The sequence below is a fragment of the Micromonas commoda genome, chromosome 11, assembly GCF_000090985.2.
Source record: "Micromonas commoda chromosome 11, complete sequence".
Taxonomy (NCBI): Eukaryota; Viridiplantae; Chlorophyta; class Mamiellophyceae; order Mamiellales; family Mamiellaceae; genus Micromonas; species Micromonas commoda.
In genome coordinates this window covers 262,247-284,615 of record NC_013048.1, presented here as the reverse complement: position 1 = coordinate 284,615, position 22,369 = coordinate 262,247, and the positions used below count along the sequence as shown (strand labels likewise).

The 22,369-nt window shown below is 65.6% G+C and overlaps 11 protein-coding genes across 11 annotated transcripts; 5 read left to right on the top strand and 6 right to left on the bottom strand.

Annotated features, from left to right (window-relative positions):
- Positions 1–324: 324 nt before the first annotated feature.
- MICPUN_62363 (predicted protein) lies at positions 325–2,061 on the bottom strand (the record flags this gene model as incomplete). The annotated part of the gene is made up of 1 exon (XM_002504796.1): positions 325–2,061. One exon carries the CDS (start codon positions 2,059–2,061, stop codon positions 325–327), a length of 1,737 nt encoding a protein of 578 aa, XP_002504842.1.
- Positions 2,062–2,186: 125 nt separating this feature from the next.
- Positions 2,187–3,240, top strand: MICPUN_62362 (predicted protein; the record flags this gene model as incomplete). Its single annotated transcript, XM_002505108.1, has 2 exons — positions 2,187–2,221; positions 2,348–3,240. The coding sequence occupies 2 exons, from the start codon at positions 2,187–2,189 to the stop codon at positions 3,120–3,122; spliced, it is 810 nt and encodes a 269-aa protein (XP_002505154.1). The 3' UTR covers positions 3,123–3,240.
- A 71-nt stretch (positions 3,241–3,311) lies between these two features.
- Positions 3,312–4,061, bottom strand: MICPUN_98038 (predicted protein; the record flags this gene model as incomplete). Its single annotated transcript, XM_002504795.1, has 2 exons — positions 3,312–3,650; positions 4,014–4,061. 2 exons carry the CDS (start codon positions 4,059–4,061, stop codon positions 3,312–3,314), a joined length of 387 nt encoding a protein of 128 aa, XP_002504841.1.
- Positions 4,062–4,904: 843 nt separating this feature from the next.
- MICPUN_62360 (predicted protein) lies at positions 4,905–6,429 on the top strand (the record flags this gene model as incomplete). Its single annotated transcript, XM_002505107.1, has 1 exon — positions 4,905–6,429. One exon carries the CDS (start codon positions 4,905–4,907, stop codon positions 6,264–6,266), a length of 1,362 nt encoding a protein of 453 aa, XP_002505153.1. The 3' UTR covers positions 6,267–6,429.
- A 10-nt stretch (positions 6,430–6,439) lies between these two features.
- MICPUN_62359 (predicted protein) lies at positions 6,440–7,348 on the bottom strand (the record flags this gene model as incomplete). Its single annotated transcript, XM_002504794.1, has 1 exon — positions 6,440–7,348. One exon carries the CDS (start codon positions 7,346–7,348, stop codon positions 6,440–6,442), a length of 909 nt encoding a protein of 302 aa, XP_002504840.1.
- Positions 7,349–8,677: 1,329 nt separating this feature from the next.
- MICPUN_70293 (predicted protein) lies at positions 8,678–9,280 on the top strand (the record flags this gene model as incomplete). The annotated part of the gene is made up of 1 exon (XM_002505106.1): positions 8,678–9,280. A coding segment is annotated over one exon (603 nt), but the record flags the coding sequence as incomplete, so codon positions are not given.
- A 723-nt stretch (positions 9,281–10,003) lies between these two features.
- On the bottom strand, positions 10,004–10,513 carry MICPUN_53315 (predicted protein; the record flags this gene model as incomplete). Its single annotated transcript, XM_002504793.1, has 1 exon — positions 10,004–10,513. One exon carries the CDS (start codon positions 10,511–10,513, stop codon positions 10,004–10,006), a length of 510 nt encoding a protein of 169 aa, XP_002504839.1.
- Positions 10,492–11,477, top strand: MICPUN_62357 (predicted protein; the record flags this gene model as incomplete). The annotated part of the gene is made up of 1 exon (XM_002505105.1): positions 10,492–11,477. The coding sequence occupies one exon, from the start codon at positions 10,492–10,494 to the stop codon at positions 11,407–11,409; it is 918 nt and encodes a 305-aa protein (XP_002505151.1). The 3' UTR covers positions 11,410–11,477.
- A 913-nt stretch (positions 11,478–12,390) lies between these two features.
- On the bottom strand, positions 12,391–12,717 carry MICPUN_86685 (predicted protein; the record flags this gene model as incomplete). Its single annotated transcript, XM_002504792.1, has 1 exon — positions 12,391–12,717. A coding segment is annotated over one exon (327 nt), but the record flags the coding sequence as incomplete, so codon positions are not given.
- A 3,808-nt stretch (positions 12,718–16,525) lies between these two features.
- On the bottom strand, positions 16,526–18,053 carry DLDH2_GCSL2 (dihydrolipoyl dehydrogenase). The gene has a single exon (XM_002504791.1). The coding sequence runs from the start codon at positions 18,041–18,043 to the stop codon at positions 16,589–16,591; it is 1,455 nt and encodes a 484-aa protein (XP_002504837.1). The 5' UTR covers positions 18,044–18,053; the 3' UTR covers positions 16,526–16,588.
- A 1,231-nt stretch (positions 18,054–19,284) lies between these two features.
- Positions 19,285–22,341, top strand: MICPUN_106231 (predicted protein; the record flags this gene model as incomplete). Its single annotated transcript, XM_002505104.1, has 1 exon — positions 19,285–22,341. One exon carries the CDS (start codon positions 19,285–19,287, stop codon positions 22,132–22,134), a length of 2,850 nt encoding a protein of 949 aa, XP_002505150.1. The 3' UTR covers positions 22,135–22,341.
- Positions 22,342–22,369: the final 28 nt, after the last annotated feature.

The window sequence follows — 22,369 nt, the reverse complement described above, 5'->3', positions numbered from 1 at the left end:
CCATCGCAATCCTCGTGGGAGGCGGACCGCCCCGGCTCCGACGCGGAAGTATCGCGCGCCTCAGCCGCGCGATCGGGATCGGACGATCGCGCGACGGGCAACCTGAAGGGCCTGTCGAATCGTTTGGCCACGCAGCAGTACCCATCGCACGCCCCCATGGGTGCCGCCCGCTAGTCGGGCGCCTCGGCGAGTGCCTCCCAGCGGGTCGTTAGCGCCGAACAGCCGAACACGACAGCCAAATGACTGGCAGACGGGACACGCTTCTCGTTTGACGTGACAGGCAACTTCGATGACATCCTCCGACTAATAACTATCCAGCCCCGACTATCGCCGCATCTCGAACATCCGGTTGAACACCTGCTTCAGCGTCCCCCGGCTGGGCCTGCACTCCGGGTGCGCGCGCGCGACGTCCGCCAGCCTCCGCCTCACCTCCTCCTTGCTCACCGCCCCCGCCTCCTCACCCGACATACTTGCGTCAACCAGCGCCGCCGTCGCCACGCCGCAGCAGTGGTCCACGCCGTCCTTACACGCCACCAGCGTCCGCCCGCGCGCGTTCGATCGAATGAACTGCAGGCACGCGTCCAACCCGTCCGCGACGTCGCGCCGCGCCGCCTTGGCGTAACGCATCGGCACGTGCTTAAACGGCTTAGGGTACCCCCGGGGCGCTTTCGCTCTCTGAGAGTCTTCGCTCGTTTTTTCGCCAACCGGCTCGCGAAGGCTCTCCTCGTTCGCCCACCCGGGGGGTAAAGGCGGCGTATCCTCGCCCACGTACAGCACCGCGTCGACGCGCTCCCACGCCGCCTCCGTCGCCAGCGCCGCGGCCGACCCGAGCGCGAGCGAGACGCCGAACGCGTCGAGCAATCGAACGCCCCCGGCTCGAAGCGGCGTCTCCCCGGGGGGCGCCGTTCGAGCTCCAACCTCCGCGCACCCCTTCGGCGCGAGGCGAGACGAATCGTCCCCACCGCCCGCCGGTTCGTATCCCAAACCCCCTTTGTTCGTGACCCGTGCTCGTTCGTGACCCTCGTCCCCCCCGAGTGAGTGCGTCCTCGTCACGACGCGGTCCACGACGGCGGCGCACCCTCGGGGCCCGGCGTGTAATATCTCCGTCGAGTTTTGCCAAAAAACGCTCGGGGTCAGTCCCCTGGACCAGGACTCCTCGTCGTCGCCCGCGCCCGGCACGTACGCGTACGGGGCGCCGTCCGCACCCGACCTGCGCTCGCCGTGCCGCGCCATGGGCTCGGACGCCGTCACCAGCACGAGCGGGACGAAGTCGCCGTCCCATTTCGAACGTCCCCCTGCGCCGAGACACGGCAACGAAGTCGCGTTTTCCCTCGACGCCCACACGCACCGAAGGGGCTTGGCGAGTTTAGCCGCGAGGGACGCGAGGGCGTCGTCGGGAGCGCCGTCGCCGAACACCCCCTCGAGGGTTTCCTCGAACGCCGGCATCAAGGCTGCGATGCTGTTGCGCTCGTTATCGCCGACCCAGACGGGCAGGTGCGGTCCCGCGCGCCAATCGATGCGGTCGTCGATGGGCTCGCCTCGGCGCCGCGCGACCGCCCGGGACAGCGTCTCCGCCCACACCGGGATCGTCTTCGAGAGCGAGTCGGGGAACCGCTTCGTGCTGGACCTCGTGGCGTCCACCACGACGCACCCGCCGCTCGTCGCCGCCGCCTCGGCGACGTGCAGGTTGAGCCGCGTCGCGCTGAAGCTCCAGTTGTTGCAGTGGCCGTCGGTGCTCTTGAAGTAGCACGTCCCGACCGCGTCCGATGCCGCGAGCGATGCGTCCGATCGTGCGCCGCGGTCGTCGTCGTCGTCGTCATCGCCTGTCCTCGTCCGGCGCCCGCGCGTCTCCGGATCCACGTACCACAGCCCGCAGCGCAGGTTGGCGAACACCGGCAGGTTCGGGTACCGAGCGCACACGTCGCGGACGAACGATGCGTCGGCGACGACGGACGCGAGGCAGTTGTAAGCGCCGTGGTCGTCCTTCTTCAGAGCTCGGACCACCTTGTAGATGGACTGCGGGCCGATGTCCGCCAGTTCCGGGTCGTCGTCCCACTGCATGGCGCCGCCTCCGCCTCCGCCGCGCCCCAAGCAGTGTCCTTCAGAAAATCGGCACCTCCGAGGTTTAGTCACAGTTTGTGGCGGGCGGTTGCTGGAACACGCGCCTTCGACACCGACGAGAGGGCATGACCGCGGCCCAGGAAACCGGCGGGGATGACGAGTGGGTGCACGTCCCTGCGTGAGTCTCCCGTCGAACGAATCCAACCCCAACATCCCCCATCCCCGTGGCCCGACAGATCTTGATCGGATGTCTAAACCCAGCCCCAAACTCCAACCCTTCGCGCAGGAACCCCGATGAGCAGCCCCAGGATCGCAGGGCCCGGCCGCCGCTCCCTTCGCTCGAGGAAAAGACCCCCGCGGGTTTGATCCGACGGTTCTTCTCCGTCCAGGAGCGACGCGCGGCGTCATACAACCGCTTTCACGAAGGCTTCGACAGCCACCTCTCCGGCGCCATGGGCGCGGGCGACTACGGCAGGCTCTGCGGAGAGATCACGCGGGAGATGGCCGCGCTGTCTCTGGAGGCGCTCGCGGTGGAGGAGGCACTCAACGCGGCGTCCCTCGAGTCCCCGGCCGCGTGCATCAGGGTGGTCCAGCTCGGCGAGAAGGCCAAGCTGCGCATGACGTGCACGCTGCAGGTGCTGAAAAAGTCGCACTCCGAGCGGAGGTGGAGCTGGCAGCGCACGACGGAGGAGGCGGAGGAGGCGGAGGCGGCCGCCGCGGCGATGGCGGCGTCGGCGCACGCGAACGAGGCCGCCATCAGGGAGGAAAACTCGAGCTCCAACGCGGGCTCAACCGGCGGTCTCGGGCGGCTCAACCCCGGGTGGGCGAATGGCAACTTTCGCGCCCGGTGCGACGTCCCGGAGCACGCGGCTTTTGGGGGGTTCCGATGCGGGTGCGGCGAACGAAACGACGCCGAGCACGCGCCGGAACCCACGGAGGAAGAGTACGACGGGGCGTGCGCGGAGGCGACGCGGGAGCTGGAAAACGCGGTGACGGGCATAAACGACGCGCTCGAGGAGTTACGCCAAGAGCTCGCCGACTTGCTCGAAGACGACGAGTGAGCGACTCGCCGGCCTTAAAGAATACTCGTGAAGGATAGTAATTACAAGTCCCTCTTCGGAGTCCCCACGCGCTGGAAGCAATGCAATGAAACTATCGTCTCTATTGGCAAACGACGATGGCCCCGGCGATCCCAACGCCCGCGCGCCGGCGGACGCGGAAGTCCCGATGCTCACGAGTCGCTCACGCATTTACTTCATCTCGCACTTAGCACCGCCAGCCTCGAGCTCCTTCATGGCCTCCTCGACCTCGCCCTTGGTCTTGCCCTCGAGGATGGTGAAGGGGAGGTTGGTGACGGCATCCTTCGCCTCCTTGAGGCCGAGGGAGGTGAGACCGCGGACAACCTTGATGATCGCGATGCGCTTGGAGGCGTCGACGTCGGTGATGACGAGGTCAAACTCGGTCTTCTCCGCAGCCTCCTCAGCAGCCGCGGCGGGGCCGGCGGCCATGACCATGCCGCCCGCGGGGGCGGAGGCGTCGACGCCGAAGGTCTCCTCGATCTGCTTGACGAGCTCGGAGGCCTCGAGGAGCTGTGGATGGAAAGGAACAGGGGAAGGAGGGTCAGCGCCGACTCGAAACGATTTTCAGGGTTGAGGGTTTCAGGGTTTTTTCCAGGCAGGAGCCAAAGAGGGTCGGAGGTCCGGTCCGGAACCGGCCGCGGTTCGGCGAATGCACGGTTAGAACACGGCGCGACGGGAGTCGCCCATCATGCACACGTCCTCTCGCGCGTGTTCCGACCGAGCCACCGGCTCCGGAAAGGTCGCGACGACCCACAAGACGCGGTCGCGTCGCGCGGAATCGGCCGCCTAAAACCTAAAACCCGGAAAGCTCCCCGTTCCTTTTTATCCTGATGGAACCCCGACGTTGGGACGATAAAGGGTCTGTGTACTCACGGTGAGGGTCTTCATCTTCTCGATGATCTCATCGGTGGTCGCGGACATGGCGACGACACCCCTGCGGACGGCCTTGGGGCGCACGAAGGACGCCTTCATGGCCTTGGAGGGAGCACCGAAGGCAACCTGCGTTATCGGGAAAATTTGGTGGTCAGCGACGTGGGCTCGGGATGTGCTCGTCGGATGCGCGCGCGGCGAGGTTCGGAGGAGGCGAAAGGACCGCGAAGCGAAGGACTGTGGATCATGAGAGTCATCAACGATCGTTCCCGACCGTCAGAACCCGTCGCGACCGGTCGCATCGCCCCTCTCGCGGCCCATTCGCGTCGTCTCAACTCGCCGCCGAAAGGCGAGGGCGCAAAAAGCCGGTGGACTCGACGCCACACGGCGATTGGCGCGCGCGACCGGGTCTTGAGGCGCACCTTGTTGGAAGCCTTGACGGGCGCCTTCGCGGAGACGCGAAGGGTCATCATGGTGGAGGTCATGGCGGCCATTTTTCTGTGTGTGTGTTGTCTATCCGACGCAACGAATGACGCCAGCACGCACCGCCTCCGGGGTGAAAAGCGAAAAACGGAGGTCGCAAACACGTCACTCGTTTTTGTGGATAAGAGATCCCGGTCGGTTGACACGAGAGAAACAGACCCTCGTTTTTGAGAAAGGAGGGATGTCCGGCCGCAACTAAGAAAGGGAGGAGGGGGCAAATAGGCTCATCATGGAACTGACGGTTCGATGCTCGTCCATTTGGGGTTGGAGAAATCATGCCGTCTTTCCCGCTTCTTCCCGCCGCGCGCGGACGTAACCGCCGAGACCAATCGAGGCCGCGCCGAGAGCTGCGGACTGCGGCGTGCGAGCGTCGCATCCACCGCTCTGCGCGGGTATCGATTGAACACCGCCATGGCTTCGGACCGTCAGGACGAGCGCCGGCCGCTCATCGGACGCGTGGACGGGTCCGGCGCGCCGCTCGACCCGTCGTCGCCCCGAGCGCTGGAGGAGGGCGCGGGGGGGCCGCATCGCCGCGCGACTCCCGCGGGCTCGACCGCGTGCGCGCGCGTGACGATGTGCGCGATCGCCGCGATGGGACTCATCGCCGCGGCGTACCACGGGCTCAACCACCACCATCCCGCGACCGCGGCGCTCCTCGGGCTCGGCGACGCGCCCGCGGGAACCCCGGGGCTCCTTGGGCGCGAGCGTGCCGAGGCGAGGATCGACGAGCGGAGGGCGACCGCTCGGCTGGCGCGCGTGGACGCGCGCCGCGCCGAGCGAGCCCGCGCCGTGCACGATACCGCGAGGACAGTCGCGACGCGTGCCGACTCCCACGCGGAAGGCGACTCGAACGACAGCTGCCGCATCATCTTCTACTACCACGTGCCCAAGACGGGGGGCGGGTCCATCGTGCGGTACTTTGGCGAGATGCGAGGCGTCGACGTCATCCGTTACGAGTCCACCAAGTACATCACGCCCGAGATGGGCGAGATTTACACCTGGAACTCCGCCACCGCGGACGACCACTGGGATCGATACGTCCTCCCGCGCGCCCTCAAGCCCGGGAACCACCTCGTCGTGGAGCACTGGGGGCGGCCCGGCATGGTCGAGATGGAACGAAAGCTCGCCGACCTTCGCGCTCGCGCCGCCGCGGCCAACTGCGAGGTGATGACCAGCACCACCCTGCGGGACCCGATCGATAGAGACGTGAGCGACGACGTCTTCAGGCGCATGCGCGGCGGCGGCGACGCGGGCATCGACTACCTCGGCGACGAGCAGACGCGGTTCTTATTGCTCAACTCGGAGCGAGCCAGGGACGGCGTCGCTCCCCGAGACTTGTACGGCGATCACAGGGCTCGCGTCGAGGCTGAGGGCGCGCTGCGCGCCGCGATGCGGACGCTGCGGGACGACTTCGACGTCGTGGCGACCATCGCGGACCTGGAGGCGCAGAAGGACGCCTTCGTGGACTTCCTGTTTGGGGCGAAGGCGAACAAAGGCGAGGGCTCTGATGAGGCGTCCGCGACGGAGGACGAGGACGATAGGGAGGAGGCGGCGAAAGTCTCGTCCGCCGTGGTGTCGCTGCTGTCGCAGCCGCTGGCGCGCGTGCACGCGATCGACTACGAGAAGGAGGGGGTGGACGACGCGCGCATGAGGGCGCTCAGGACCAAGTTTGAGCGGAGCAACGACCTCGACAAGCAGCTCTACCGGCTCGCGGCTGAGATGTCGGCCAACGACCCGAGGCTCGCCAAGCACCGCCAAGCACCTCGTCGTTAAGTGACACCTCGTATTACCGTAATAAGGGTCACGCGTACCGGGGGCTGTGCACTTCACGGATGGAGCCACTGCGCGGATCTGGTCTGTCGGTTGACGAGCCGACAACCGCCGCCGAGTTATTAGGCCAACCGTTGTCATGAATATTATCACACTGTACACCGCCTTCTGGTCTGCTAGTCGCTCAGCTCTGCACCACGATACTCCGCTCGCGGCCAAGGGATCGTCGCGAGCCTCGTGCCCAGCTCGACCCACGGCCCCTCCCTCGCCTCCCTCGTCATCGCCGCCCGCCCGCTGCTGCTCGGCATCACCCAAACCTCCGTCCGTTCCGGGCACAGCGGCCATCCGGGCGGGAGGGACTCGGGGGGCTGCCGGCCCGCGTCCACCCTGGACGGGACCGCGTCGAAGAGCTGCGCGTACTGCCGCTTACCGGAGAACGCGACCACATCGGGGCCGTGCCTCGACGCGATGCTCATCGACGAGCGATGACCTACCCGAGCGTCTTCGTCGCCGGATGCGTCGGCGCATCTCGCGACGTGACCTCGCAGCCTCGCATAGAGGTCTGAACGCCACTTCTTCATCGTCGCCCTGTTATAGGCCCCGGCGTCGTTACCAGGGACGGTTCCGGCGTCCGTGAATCCGATGCCGAGGTCCCCGGGGAGCCTCGGGCAGTCCTCCTTGGTCCAATCCTCCGGCACGATGCGCCCCTTCGCGAGGAGCTTCCAGAAGTTGTTGCTCGGATTAGAATATGACCAGCCGGATCCCCAGCTGTGCTCCGAGGGGTTGTGCCCGATGATCAGGAGCTTCAGGGGAACCTCGGGGTGATGCACGCACGGCACGCGCGCCGCCTCGCACGCCTCGCACGCCGGTGCGTACCTCTCGCGCCACCTCGCCGGCGCGGGGGCGATGTACGGGTGTTGGCGCACCGACGGATCATCCGAGACCTCGTCGTCGGGCTTGGCCCTCGCCCTCGGGGGTTGAGGCGGCGTGAGGGGCGACCCCTCGCGCTTCCGCGACACGGACGCCGCGGCAACTGCCCGCCCCCCCGTGAACCTGAACTTCTCGAAGGTGGAGGCGGACAGCATATGCGCCTCGTCGGTGTGAGTTCCAAACAACTCCGAGACTGCCGTGCGTACTCGTCAGTCAGATCTCGCCGCGCCGAGCCATCTAGGAAGAGCGCGGAAGGGCGAGGGAGCACGATGCGGGGTGCCGCCGCGAGCCACCGCCGGCGAGGGCCAGCCGCCGCCGTCTGGATCCCGATCCTGGCGTGCGTCCTCCACATCTGCCCCGTGTCGGTCGTCCGCGCGTTCGACGCGGGGATCGCCGTGGACACGACCGGGGCGATCGACGACGAGGACGTGGCCGTGGACATGGCGGTCCCGGACAGCGTCGCGGCCGAGCCGGACACGTACGCCTACACCTTCGCCGCGATGCCCACCGACGGAGACCACCACATCGCCTGGTTCGAGCCCAAAGCCGTCGCGCCGAAGGTGCACCACATGCTCCTGTTCGGTTGCGAGGGCGCGGTCTCGCCCCACCTCCACACGCGCTCCGGCGGCATGTTCTCCCCGGGCGGGGGCGAGCCCCGCGGGTCGGTGTGCGAGAACAGCCGCTCGGAGCCGTTCATCTTCGGCTGGGGCAAGAACGCGCCGCCCCTGAACCTACCCGACCGCGTCGGTTTCGAGGTTGGAGGTGACCGCGGCTTCAAGCATCTCGTGCTCGAGGTCCACTACCTCGACCCTCAGCGCTCGGACGCCAACGAGACCTCGGGGCTGACCGTGCACCTCCGCCGCGGCCGTCCGAACCGCGCCATGTCCGTCGTGGCCTTCGCGCAGGGGTTCTCGCTCCCGCCGGGTGTGCCCAGAGTCAGCGTGCGGAACGCTTGCGTCTACACGATGGCTCGGCCGCTGAAGGCGTTTGCGTTTCGAGTGCACGCGCACGCGCTGGGGGTCAAGGTGTACGCGGAACGCCTCGTCGGCGGTCGATGGCCCAAAGACGAGGACGAGGGTGCCGAGGGTGCCGAGGGTGCCGAGGGTGCCGAGTCGTTTCGAGCGGTGCGCCTGATGGGCCGTAGCCCTCAGCTCGCGCAGCTGTTCGAGAGGATCGACGATTCAGGCCTCACGATTCACCCCGGGGATAAGATTCGCGTGACGTGCGTGTACGACACATCGAACAGGACGGAGGTGACGCGCGCGGGGTGGGGACACGGCGACGAGATGTGCAACCTCTACCTAATGGTACACGCGGAGGAGCCGGCGTACCTGTCCTGCACGGGCTCGCAAACGCACGGGGACGTCCGCATGGCGATTCAGCACTCTCCCGATTCCGAGAGCGCATCCGCGAAGGCTCCGGAGGAATCGGAGGACCTGACTGCGCACCTCGTGGACGCCCCAGGCGTCGATAAACGGTGGCCCAAGTCCTTGGGGCAGGTGGCCGGGATCGTGACGGAGCCGGACGGGCGGCACGCGTGGGCGTTTCACCGCGGGCGACGCCTCTGGGACGGCGACAGCTTCGACCCGTCGACGCACAAGATGAAAGATTTAGAGTCGCCCATCGCCGAGAACACGATCGCGCGAATCGAGCTGGCGACGGGAAAGATCGTCAAATCGTTCGGCGCGAACGAGCACTACATGCCGCACGCCATCACGCTCGGTCCCGACGGCGACGTCTGGGTCACCGACTGCGGCCTGCACCAGGTGATCCGATACAACGCCAGCGACGGAGCGCGGGTCGCAGAGTACGGTAAAAAGTTGATCCCGGGTAAGGGCAAGGACGGCTTCTGCAAGCCGACGCAGGTGGCCGTCGCGGAGGATAACTCGTTCTGGGTCAGCGACGGGTACTGTAACGGCAGGGTGGCGAGGTTCGACTCGCGCGGCGAGTACGCGGGCGAGTTTAAACCCGGCACGGATGGGGACTCGACGACCGGGTTCGAGGTTCCCCACGCCATCGAGCTCGACAGCCGAGACTCCACCCTGTACGTCGCCGACCGGGAGCGTTCGAGGATAACCGCGCACTCCCTCGACGGCTCGATGATTCGCGAGTACGACCTGTCCCCCCACGGCTTGGTCTACGGCCTCTCGGTGTTGAGGAGCGAGGAGCTCGGCTTATCCGGGCTGTACGCGCTGACGTGGCGCAGGGACGCCGGCGGCGACGTTCGCGTCGTGTGGATACCAACCGACGCCGGCCGACCGGTACGGGATGCGAAGCGCCACCGACGGGTATCGTGGTCGCTCCCCCCTACCGCGGTGACCACCCCGCACGCCGTCTCGGTGTTTGGCGGCGTCGCGGGCGGCACGAGCGGCTGGGGCCGCGGCGTCAACCTTCTCGTCTCCGAGACCCGCCCAACTCTCGGCGACGTGAACCTGCACAGGATCTGGATCGGCGTCGACGCCGGGGCCGGGGCAGGGGACGACGCGGCCGACACAGCCGTGCGCGAGGGTTTGAAGGTGGTGCCGCCGCGGGGTTGGGTGGAGGGCGCCCGGTCGTACGTGGACGAGGCGGCGCTGCCGGGGAGCGACGAGGCGGCGGCGCCGACGATGGTCGCGACAAAGGGGAAGCGGGACGCGCCGTCGACCGTTACGACGACCGTTACGACGACGACGACGACGACGACGACGACGACGGGAGACGCCGCCCGCGAGGAGGATGATGACGAGGACGACGGTGAGGATGATGATGACGGGGACGACGGTGAGGAGGAACCCGTCGTCGCGCCGCAGCACGGGGGCGGCGGCGGCGACCTACTTCCCGGCGGTGGCATCGCCGGCATCGGCGCGGTCAAGAAGCACGCCCTGAACCGCCCACAGACGACGAAACCGGTGGAGGTGGGCGACGCCAACGCGGCGCACTCGCCGCTGCCGCTGGCGTTCGGGATGATGATCGCCGTCGGGGCGTCGCTGCTGGTGTTTTGCATCTTCAGTCTGCCCAACGGATCGTCCGAGCTGGCGCACTCGCTGCGATACTACGCGTTCCGGGGGAAACAGGCTGCGAAGGGACGGCACCGTCGACTGCACGACGAGGTGTGACGAGAGACGCGCGAGGGTTTGTGATCGGGGAGACTTTCGATTGAAGCGGATTCGTTCCGTCGCCTCTCTTCTCGCCGCGGGCCCCTCGCTGACGTACCTTCGAAAAAAAGTTAGAGCAACCTGGGTGCAACCTGACCAGCGTTGAAACGATTTCGCGTGGGCCCACATCGCGCGCACCCTCCCCACGGGCGGTGAACCCGAAGATGTCAACGCTGGCGCTCGCATCCGCGCCGGTGATCCGCCTCGCCTCGGGTCGACACGCCGCGTCCACGGGCCGCGCGTGCCCCCCGCGCGTGCACCTCGCTCCCCGCGCCCGTCCCCGGCGGGAGCGGCGGCGGCGGTGGCGTCAATTCGTCAACGCGGCGGTCGACCCCGACGACGTGGACCATCCGGGGCAGGACCGCGACGATTACGCGGACTGGAAGGCCGCCAAGGATGACATGTCCGAGGCGTTCAAGCGCGCCGCCGCGCAGGCGGGCCGCAAAGAGGACTTCGTCGTGGGCGCGGCGCCGCTCGACGAGCAGATGCTCTCGCGCGTCATGCTCCAGCTCCTCAACAACCACGCGAGGGGCGTCCCGGCCGCCCCATTCCTAGACAAGATCAAGGACGACATGTGCCTCGACGGGTACAAGTCCGTGCTCGTGGGCATCGGCCGCACCCGGCAGTGGGCGCTCGCCAGGGAGATCGTCGACTGGGTCAGGGCGCAAGGCCTGGAGCAGGGGCGAAAGGGGTCGGAGGTGCTCACGTCGAACTGGTTCGTCGCGCTCATCCGAAGGAGGGTGGACGATCGCGAGTGGGAGGCGGCGGTGGAGGTCTTCGAGTACATGCGGGACTTCGACGGGGTGCCGAGCGGCGAGTGCATCGAGATGTTCGCGCAAGTCACCGACCACGAGGGGGCGATGAACTCGATGACGGTGACGCGATGTCGCAGGGTCGGGGAGTGGCTGGCGGGGTCAGACGCGGGACGAGCGCTGTGGCACCTGAGCTTCGGTACGCCCGGGCAGGCGGCGCCCGAGGCGGCGCCCTCGCGGAGCGTGAGGATCGCGATGCCGACGGAGGAGTTCGACATCAACGGGGACATAGACAAGCTCCGCGAGCAGTTCAAGGACTACCTGGAATGAGAGGCGTTTCGTTAAAAAAGTGGACGCCTCCCACTTTGCTAACAATATCATGTTGAGAGTTCAGTCTCGTCGAGCGAGCGTCGCGACGCCGGTCAATCGAGGCAAAGCGTGTCTTATTCGTTCATCATCGAATCAGCCCATCGCCCGCCGCCCGTACCTTGGCGAATCGCTCCCGTTGGTGTTGCCTTCGAAGGTCCCTACCCTGGGGGACACCGCGGGCGACGCGCCCGTCACCGGCTGCAACCGCCCTTGCGGGTTCCTGTCCCTGCCCCGTTCCGAGAGCTGACCGGAGAGCCTCGCCAAGTCGGCGGGGTTCTCGGCCAATATCCTCGGCGACGGCGGTTGCGCGCCACCGTTCGTCTCCTTCGTGTTGAGTAGCGGCTTGGTGATTCCCGCGTCGCCGTCGGAAATCTCCGAGATGGATCCGCGGCGAATGCGCCCGCCGTCCACAAACTTGGCCATGCCGCTGCCCTCCACACCTTTGAAACCGCGGTGCTCCGCCTTTATCATCCGCTGCATCCACTTGCTCTGCGTCCACGACGTGGTGAACTTTCGAATGAGCTGCAACGCCTTGGAAAGCTCGGTGCGGATGGAGAGGTAGTTGATCCTGTCGCGGACCTCGGCGCCGGATACTGGCGACGCCGTCGTGGCGATGCGCATGATGGAGTGCGTGCGATCGATGCGATAGCCGAGGTAGCCGAAGGTCCAGGCGGGCCAGAAAGTCTGTACCCTGGTCGCGAGCTCGTGGAACATGACCGCCATGGCGACGAACCGTTGGGTGGACGCGATGCGGCTCTCGTATAACTGCATGGCCATGTTCTGCGAGTCCACGAGGCTGAAGGGTTTGAGCGATTTTGGCGCCTCGGTGCGCATACTCTTGCCAAAGTACTCCTCGTTGCTCACGGGAACCTTGAGCACGCCGGACGCGTCGCGGTTCTGAGCACCGAGCATCTTGAGCATATCCCCCGCGCCCATGCGGCAGATCTCGACGAACTCTTCGAAGTCCACATCCCCGGATCCGTCCACGTCGGCTTCGTCAAAGATCTTTCTGCACTGCTCGTCGGTCATGTCCGGGTTGACCTTTTGGAAACCCAAGGTGAACTCCTCGATGTCTAGCGACCCGCCGCCGTCCTCGTCGATGGAGTCGAACACCTCCCTGAACTTTTGCATCTCGCTCTCCTCCTCCGTCTTGGAAAAGCCAAATTTGGCCATCAGCGCAAAGACGTCCTCCTGCAAACCTTCCTCAAGTTTTTCCTCAGAATCCAGGCGCAAATTTGAGTACGCGCCCAGCAACGCACCGCTGCTCATCTTGAGCTCCTCCGGGTGTACCCCTTCCTTCTCGGTGAGCAGCTTCTCGCACAAGAACAACGGCCGGTTGCGGTCCAGGAAGATGTTCTTGGCGGTCAGCGGCATGGTGGACGGGTTGTGACCGATGGTGATACTCTCCAGCGTGCTGCCGATTGATTGGATGGAAGATGCCTGATTGACGGAGAGGCACACGGTGGCTTCGAGAGAGGTGAGCGCGCTCAACCTGCCATCGGGTCTGCCGCACACCATCAGCGCGCCACGTACCACCCTGTGCGTGTGTCGGTGCACCAGGTGGTCCGCGGGGTTCCCGGAGATGACCCCGATCCCAGCCGCCGAATAGGAACACGCGAAGAGCTTCGACAGCAACGCCTCCGCCGACTGCGCCACCCACGGGCAGTCCCCGATGACAACCGTGCGCGCAGTCATGCGGTGCAGCAGCGGCCGCCCCTGCCACAACCTCTGCGCCGTGATGCAGATCTGGGGAAGGAAAAGGTAAATCAACGCGTCGACAAACCTGGTGAGGTAGAATGCCCAGGCTACGCTCAGACCGGCGACGGTGGCGACGCCGGTCACCAAGGGGTACCCAGCCGTGACTGTACCGACGATGTATATCGCGGACAGCACCCACGCGTACACACCCTCGAGCACATGTTTAGACCAGTAGGCGCCAGCCGCACGCAGCTCCGCGGCCTTGGCGCCGCGTCCCTTGGGGTTGAGCGCCTTGCCCGCGGCGTTGAACCCGACGAGGCCCTCGAGCGCTCTCAGGTTGTCCTGGTTGCATCGCTCGAGCTGGCTCAGGTCGCTGTCTTTGATGGTCGCGCCGGTGATGTGCCGGAGCTGCTTATCGGACAGGATCACGAGGCAAATGTGCTCGAAGATGAGCGTGAGTAGGTTTTGCGTGGCTACTACGCTGATGGTGCACGGCTCCGCGGGTCTCACACCGCAATCGGTGGAAAAGATCCTCGAGTCAAACTTGCCGACGCCGCTGCTCAGCTTGCGCAGCTGCTTACCAATCTGCGTGTCCCACTCGGACGCAACCACGAAAATCTTGTCCGTTTTGGCCTTCATCAGGTTGGAGCACGCCAGGGGTGCGAACGTGCCGCCCGAGTGTGACACGATGATCACGATGGTATCGGTCAGGTCCCAAACGTTTTCCATGGTGGGGTGACCGACGAGCGGGATAGGAAAATCTTGTCCGAAGAGCCCCAAGACCTTGTTGCTGGACACCGCCTTAATGTTCATCTTGGGAAAGGCGGACTGTAAATCGGAAGCGAACTGTTCTCCCAGCCAAAGGGAAACCTCGCAGCCGGTGACCATGACGTCAACAGAGTTGTACTCCACCGCGCCATCCTCTCGTTTTCGCAACCGGTTTTTGAGCTCCTTCACCAAATTCCACGCGGTGAAACGGTTCAAAGATATGGTACCCTTGGGGTTGTTGTGCCAGTCGTCGTTCATGGCCTTTATCACCTTGGGTATCTCGGACAGGTCCACCGCGACAGGGTCCTTCGAGGTGGGCGGCAGGGGGAGCACAAACTCGTTATCTTCGAGTTTCACGCATCGCTTGATCAGGGGCGCTTCGCTCTGTGCCAGAGACTCCTGGTGCACGATGACGGTAACCTTGCCGTTCATCATCTCGTGCCGGTGCAGATGCTCCAGAGGGGCGGATATCTCCACGTTGTCCTTCCCGCCCTCGCCCCAGTCGAGCAGGACAATCTCCCCGCCCAGGTCGTCCAAGTCCAGTCGAACCGCGAGCTTCTTCTCCGCCTCAACCTTGCCCTTGAACTCCATGCGCTTCTCCGTGTCCATCCGTCGAACCAGCGACTTCCGCAAGCCGCCCTCTGAAGCCCGGCGAGCGATCCCCCGGTTGCTCCCTTCCAGCGAGGAGGTGGACCCGGAGCTGTCACCGAGGTACTTCAACCCGCCGCGCTTGGACCCGCCTCTGGATGAAGCCTGGCGGGTGAGACCGAAGAAGCTGCCCCCATCCGGCGCTTCCTTGCCCAGCGCAGCCTTGACCGCCGCCTGTTCGGATCCGTACAGAATCAGCCCGCTCTCCGGGTAGAATGCTACGGACATGGTCTGGCCGCGGGCGGCGACGCACAGCTGCCGGTGGGCATCCATGCTGCTCGTGATGCACAACCCGAAGGAACCCTTACTGTTGCCCAGCACGAGTTTCGTGGTGTTCATCAGGTCGTTGTCGAAGAAGGCTGTAACCGCGGCGGCGACCAGCTCCTTGAGCGCGTTCGCCTCGACGTCGTTGGGCATGTTCATGTACGAGTCGGGTCCCGCGCGCTGCAGGTTGTCCAGCGCCAGTTTGGTGAGTTCCCTCCTCCACTTCTTATCGCTGCCCACCTTGCGCACCGTCAGACTGTCATCCTCCTCCAAGATTCCGTCGAGCGCGCGCTCAAACTGCATCCCGCACCGCTCGTACTGCTTGTACGTGGGATGCGGGTTGGGATCATCCGGACCCATCGCGGTGCTCAGCCCGCACTGGTACGCGTACCTCACCGCCAGGCCCCAGCACCCCGCGGCCCGGTGCAAATCTACCAGCCCCGCGATACACGCGGAATCAACCGTCGCGGGCATGGGATGCTCCAGCACCTTCTCCAGCCACGTCTGAACCTTGCCCAGCTCGTGCCACTGCCCCGCGACGCGGAAAAAGTCCAGGTCGCCGTTGTGCGTGATGAAGTGCTCCACGTTTCGTTTGGTCGCGCCGGGCGACGATTGCGAATGCACAAAGTAAACTCGCCTGGGTTGCGGCGGGCACCACTGGTGCGGGTGCGTGCCCTCGAAGGACGCCTTGCTCGTGGTCGCGAATCGCGTGTGACCGCTGTACGCGCGCACGAACTCCTTGTTCGGGCGCGATGCGCCGTCGTGCGCCTCGCACTTCTTCCGGGTCAGCTCCGATAACGTCGTGCGCTTGCCGTTGACCACTCGGGTCCTGATGCCCTTCAACTGCGGCGGCGCGTCGACGTTCTCGGGGGATTTACCCCCGCCGGGACCGGACGCGTAGGTCACCACGCCCCCGGACTGCGCGCCGCGCATCATGGTGACCTCGACCATCTTCTCCAGGATATCCAGCGCCTCTTTCTTACCCGCCCACGCGGCGTTGATGAGGATGACGCCAAAGTTGCCGCACAGCAGCGTGACGGACGACGACGCGACGGCTCCGAGGGAGTTGGCGCCGCTCGCGGCGATGGAGGGCGGGACGCCGAGGCCGAGCAGGTCCGTGGAGACGGCTTCGAGCGCGGTCACCACCGCGGCGATGGTGGCCGCGGACGACATCGACCACCCGGGCTCGACGGCTGCCGCATTCGAACGTTTCTGGGACGAGTCGCGATATCGGCACGTGTACACAAACGCGACTGCGATGGCGACGACGGCGCTCGCCACCCACCCCGCGTGCCGCACCGGGTCGATATCGAGAGCGACCCGGCCGTCGGAAACGTCGGCGGCGACGACGACGTGTCTGCCGAGCATCGCCTTGGCCACGACGTTCGCGGTGTCGGTAATCGTCTCAACGCCCACAAGTCGGCCCGTCCACCACGCCGCCGCCAGGTGCGAAGCCTCGTGCACGGCGCCGAACAGCGCGTGGAACGCGAGCGCGCACGCGAGGGACACGTCGGGCATGTGCGCGCGTTTCCATCGCCCCGTCGCCACCATGGCGATCGTCCGGGCTCCAGTTCGCGAGTCCGTCGCGATGGATGTGTTGAACCGCGACTGTTGGCGGGACGAAGAGGCGCACAGATAAACCACAAAAACGTGGCTGACAGTGACAGCTGGACAGAGTGCAGAGCAGTGACGATTCCTCCGACCCTCCGACAGTATCGTGTTTAGTTACAAAAGAATGCTAAAAACCTCCCTCAACGCCGGCTCAGTGCGCCACGGTGGAACCCACCTGCTTGAAGACCTCGTCGACAACCTCCGCGAGCGTGGGGTGCGCGTGGACCGCGAACTTGAGGTCCTGGGCCTTCATGCCCTGGTTCACGGCGTTGGACGCCTCGTGGATGAGATCCGCGGCGTGGAGGCCCATGATCCACATCCCGAGAATCTCGCCCGTGTCCGAGCGGTAGATGAGCTTGGCCATGCCGTCGGACTCCTTCTCCGCCAGGGCCTTGGAGTTCGCCTTGAACGAGGTCTTCTTCACTGTCACCTCGAAACCCTCCTCCTCGCCCTTGGCTCGCGCCTGCTCCTCGGTCATGCCGACGAAGGACACCTCCGGGTGCGTGAAGCACGCCGCGGGTACGGAGTTGTGGTTGAGCACCTTGTCGCGGCCGCACATGCACTCAATCGCGGCGATGCCCTGCGCGGACGCCGCGTGCGCGAGCATCATCTTGCCGTTGGCGTCGCCGATGCACCACACGCCCTCGATCACCTCGCCGTCCTTGTCGAGAGCCTGCATGCGCTCGTTCACGGGGACGAAACCGCGCTGGGTCTCGACGTTGATGGAGCCGAGGCCGAGGCCGTCGGTGAAGGGCGCGCGGCCGGTCGCGACGAGGCACGCGTCCACCTCCATGACGTCGACGACCTCGCGGGTCTTGAAGTCGGAGAGCTCGATGGTCACCGGCTTCTCGCCCGGGATGCCGGGGGTCACCTTGGTGGCGAGGACGTTTGTGACGTAATCGATGTTGCGGGGACCGATGAGGATGCGCTCAGCCTGCTTGGCAATCTCGCCGTCGAAGCCGGGCATGATCTTGGGCATGGCCTCGATGAAGGTGACGTCGGAGCCCAAGGCGGTGTAGACGTCGGAGAACTCGAGGCCGATGTAGCCGGAGCCGATGATGGCGACCCAATCCGGGAGCCACTCGAGCTTCAGGGCGTCGTCCGAGGTGAAGACAGTCTTGCCGTCAATCTCGATGCCCGGGGGCACGAAGGGGATGGATCCGGTGGCGATGATGATGTTCTGCGCGGTGCACTTCTTGTTACCGTAGGAGACGGTGTGGTTATCCCTGAAGGTGGCGTTACCGAGGAGGATGTCCACGCCGAGGCCCTTCATGGAGTTGGTGAGGTTGTTGCGGATGGTGGACGCGAGGTTCTCGGCGTGATCGGCGATGCCCTGGCGCTCGAAGCGAACGTCGCCCACCTCGATGCCGAGCATCTTGAGGTGATCGGCGTCGCGCATCTCGCGGACACGGCCGGAAGCGGCGAGGAGCGCCTTGGACGGGACGCAGCCGCGGTTGACGCAGGTGCCGCCGATGACGCCGCCCTCGATGATGGCAGTCTTGAGGCCGCACTCCACGGCGTGGAGCGCGGCGCCGTGGCCGCCGACGCCCGCGCCGATGATGACGAGATCGTAGTCGTAATCGTGCGCGGAGATCTTCATGGTCATGGCGCGGTCGTTGGCTTTGGGGGCGACGCGGGAGCGACTGCGATGGCGGGGGAGAAGAGGGGGCGAGGTCAGTCGCGGGTCGCCGGTGGTGGGAATCCGCGGGAGACGAAGGTTTATCCAGTCGGAAGCCGAAAAGTTCGAGGCCGCTCGGGCCCGCATCGCGGGGGGTGCGACCGGTTCGCGGGGTCCGTCGTTGCGTCACCGATGCGGGATGAACCCCACGATGGATCGGGCGCCGGAATCGGGCCGGTATCGGACCCTCGAATCGGCCAAACGCGCGCCGATGCGACCCAACCAGTCACCGTCGTAATTGCTCTGTTACTCACCGAGCGACAACACGCTGGCCGCAGACGTTCTTGCGGAAACCGGCGCGGGAGACCGGGGCGGCGCGGACCGTCGAGGCGGCCATGGTGCAAGACATGGTGGACATCCTGCCTCAATCGAAAACGGTTGCGATGGGGTTATAGGCGCCCGGGATGGGGTTTCGCAGCCGGGTATCTATGATGACTCCGCGGCGCGGAGTCGATCGGAAAAGGCTCTCCTGCAGGGCCTCCAATCTGACTCGTGGCTCGGGCGTGCTGGCACGTGATTGGTTGAGGCGTGACTCAAAAACAGACCCTCAATTCGCCCAGTTCACATCAGGAGCCGTTGCACACAGCATTGGATTGGATCCCGAACTCGAATTTCAAACAGGCCGCTTTTTTCTCGGAGTGATAGCCGTTATTGCGCCGGAGGGCGCGGGCCAGAACGCGCGCGCCTCTACTACGCACGCGACGATCTGAAACATGTCCCCCTCCCGATCCCAGGAGGAGCGCTGGCTGTCCAAGGCGCGCGGACGCGCCGGCGATAGCCAGGTCCCCGACGCGGCGCCGGGCTCGGTGATGTCGAGCAGATCCGTCCGGTCCGCTGACCCGCAGGAGAGCTTCCAGTACGCGGCGGGCATGATGCCCAACGACGCGCGCGGGTTCACCCCGCCGTCCGACTACGAGCGGGCCCCGCGATCCAACGCGCGGTACTCCCACCAGCCCGCCGACAGCGAGGTGGGTCTCGATCGAACCCCGTCCCCGAGGCTCGCGCGCCTCCCCGCGTCGAGCCCCGGCTTGAAAATAGCCGTGGAATCTTCAAATCTTTCGCCCGCAGCTCGCGCACCTTCGCGCATCCCCGATCGCCCGCGCACGATCCCCGCCGCTCACGTCCGTCTCCGATCCCTCCCCTACCCACACACGCAGCGTTCCGACGACATGGCGCGCGACATGATCGAGAGGTTCGGCAACCCCGTGCCCATGGACGAACCCGTGCGCAAGTCCTACAGCCGCCGACCCGCGACGGTGCCGTCCAATCACACTCCGATCGTCTGGGACACCCCTTACGACACCGAAGGCTCCCTCGACGGCGCCGCCAACAGGTTCTTCAACCGCGGCAACGAGCGGCTGTACGAGGCGTACTCCCAGCTCCACAACATGGCGCAGGAGTTTGACAAGCCGTTTGATTCCCCGGCCATCTTGGTCGTTGGGCATCAGACGGATGGCAAGTCCGCGCTGGTGGAGGCCCTCATGGGCTTCCAGTTCAACCACGTCGGCGGCGGAACCAAGACCCGCCGCCCAATCGCCATCAACATGAAGTACAACGCCACGGCCGTTGAGCCCAGGTGCTTCCTGTTGAAGGATGATTCCTACGGCCGCGAGGAGGAGATGACCCTTCCCGATCTGCAGCGGTACATCGAGGCTGAGAACCAGCGCCTCGAGAACGACAACGGCTTCTGGGCCAAGGATATCGTCGTCAAGATCGAGTACAAGTACTGCCCCAACCTGACGATCATCGACACCCCCGGCCTCATCGCCGCGGCGCCCGGTCGCAAGCACGTGTCCACGCAGCACGCGTCCAGGCAGGTTGAGACCCTGGTCCGCAACAAGATGGCCAACAAGGATTACATCATTCTCTGCCTCGAAGACAACTCCGACTGGAACAACGCCACCACCCGACGCGTCGTCCTCGACTGCGACCCGGAGCTGAGGCGCACCGTCGTCGTGTCCACCAAGTTTGACACCCGCATCCCCCAGTTCTCCAGGGCGGGTGATGTCGAATTCTTCATGAAGCCCCCGGCCAAGCTGCTCGAGCCCACCCTGCTCGGCGGAGGACCCTTCTTCACTTCGGTGCCCTCCGGCCGCGTCGGTGGCTCCCGCGACTGCCTCTTCCGCAGCAACGAGCACTACCGCGAGGCTGTCGTGCAGCAGGAGAAGCGCGACACCGCTGAGCTCGAGCGAAGGTGCGACCGCCGGCTCCACTCCTCCGAGCGCAGCCGCGTCGGCGTGTCCCAGCTCAGGCACTTCCTCGAGCGCCTCCTCCAGCAGAGGTACCTCGAGAACGTTCCCACGATCGTGCCGGTCCTGGAGCGCGAGCACAGAGCCGCCAGCGTCAAGCTCCGCGAGACGGATCTCGAGCTCAAGAACCTCGACACCGACAAGCTCAAGGAAAAGGGACGCGCGTTCTACCAACACTTCCTCGAGAAGATCCCCGAGCTCCTCCGCGGTACCATGGCCGCGCCCCCGCGGGTCTTCGGCGAGACCCTCGCGCACGAGCACATCCGCGGCGGCGCCTTTGTCGGCCAGGATGGCAGGCCCGTCGAGCTCGCCTACCTCGACGTTCCCAACGGCGAGATGCGCCTCTTTGGCGGGGCGCAGTACCACCGCGCGCTCGAGGAGTTCCGCGCCATCGTCGGCCAGGTGCAGTGCCCCGTCGTCTCGCGCGAGGACATCATCAACAGCTGCGGCGTGGACGAGGTGCACGACGGCGTCAACTACACCCGCACCGCCTGCGTCATCGCGGTGGCGAGGGCGAAGGATACGTTCGAGCCTTACGTCCACCAGCTGGGCTTCAGGCTCGCGCACATCGCCAGGAGGCTGCTGCCCGTGGCGATGTACCTGCTCCAGAAGGAGGGCCGCATCCTCACCGGCCACGAGGCGTTCCTCAAGCGCATCGGCAGCTGCTTTGCCAAGTTTGTCGACCAGAAGGTGAAGGCGTGCCAGGACAAGTGCCGCGAGGACCTGGCCTCCACCACGCAGTTTGTCACCTGGTCCCTTCACTCCGGCAACAAGTCCGGCCTCAAGTCCGTGCTCGCGGGCCGCGAGCAGGAGCGCGAGGAGCAGCGCGACCGCGACCGCGACATGCACCCGCGCGACTACGATCGCCGCGACCCGGCTGCCGAATACGATGACGAGCGATACGAGCGCGAGTCGAACCGACGCGAGTCGAACCGACGCGAGCACGATCGCGACCGCCGCGGCCGGGGCGGCGCCAGGGACCCGCTGGACATGAACGAGGACTTCATCGACTACGTCGACGAGCGCGACGAGCGCCGAGGCCGCAGGGATAAGCACAGGCGCGACGATAAGAAGGAGTCTCGCGAGGTTGCCAAGCGCGGCGGCTCGGCCGACGACAAAGTCGTCGCTGGCCCCATCGTGGACGTCGGCTCCAAGGACATGATCTCTCTCATGGACAACACGCTGTGGAACAGGAACATGAAGGACGTCACCTTGGACGTGGTTGACATGCTGGTCAGGCAGATTTACGCGGGGATCCGCGCGTACGTGGTGCAGTCTGTGGAGCTCAAGTTCAACTGCTTCTTCCTGATGCCCCTGATGAACGAGTTCTCCGGTTTCCTCAGACAGGAGATGGAGATGGCGTTCGAGGAGAACCTGGACCAGGTGTTCGACGTCAGGATGGTTCGTATGGCGCTGGAGGAGAGGCAGAGGAAGCTGGAGAGCGAGCTCGAGCAGATGGAGCACATCCAGGAGAAGTTTGCCGCGATTCACAACCAGCTCGAGCTGCAGGCGCAGGGCTCCCCGGCAACCGCCGCCGCGCAGGCTGCCGCCGCGGGCAAGGGCAGCTTTCAGACCATCGCCGAGCGGGAGATCGAGGCGTCCCGCGCGGCGATGCGGGCGAGCGCGGAGATGGCGGAGGAGGTGAGGCGCGCCAATAAGGAGTTTGCGCACCACTCCCCGAGCAAGAAATCGTTCGGGTCCCCAACGAGGTCCGGCCGCGTGCCGCTCAGCAGCATGAGCAACTCCGCGGACCTTCACGGCCGCGTCTGAGTGGAGAGAGAGGCTACCGCCGATCAGTTATTCGAGAGGAAGGAGAGAGGCCGAGTTGTTCGCGCCGGCGAGCGCGATTCGGCGAGTTGTACGAGTTCATCACCTACTTTTACCCCTATCATCGACACACAACACCCTGTGGGAGACTACGGTGCGACACTTAGAAGACTTTACTACTTTGTACATATCGAGGCACCAATCAAAAGAGACCGCGATGAATGTGAAACGCTTCGGT

Bases quoted from the DNA above. Each gene is read 5' to 3' on its own strand.
- DLDH2_GCSL2 (XM_002504791.1), bottom strand. From the start codon at position 18,043: ATGACCATGAAGATCTCCGCGCACGATTACGACTACGATCTCGTCATC.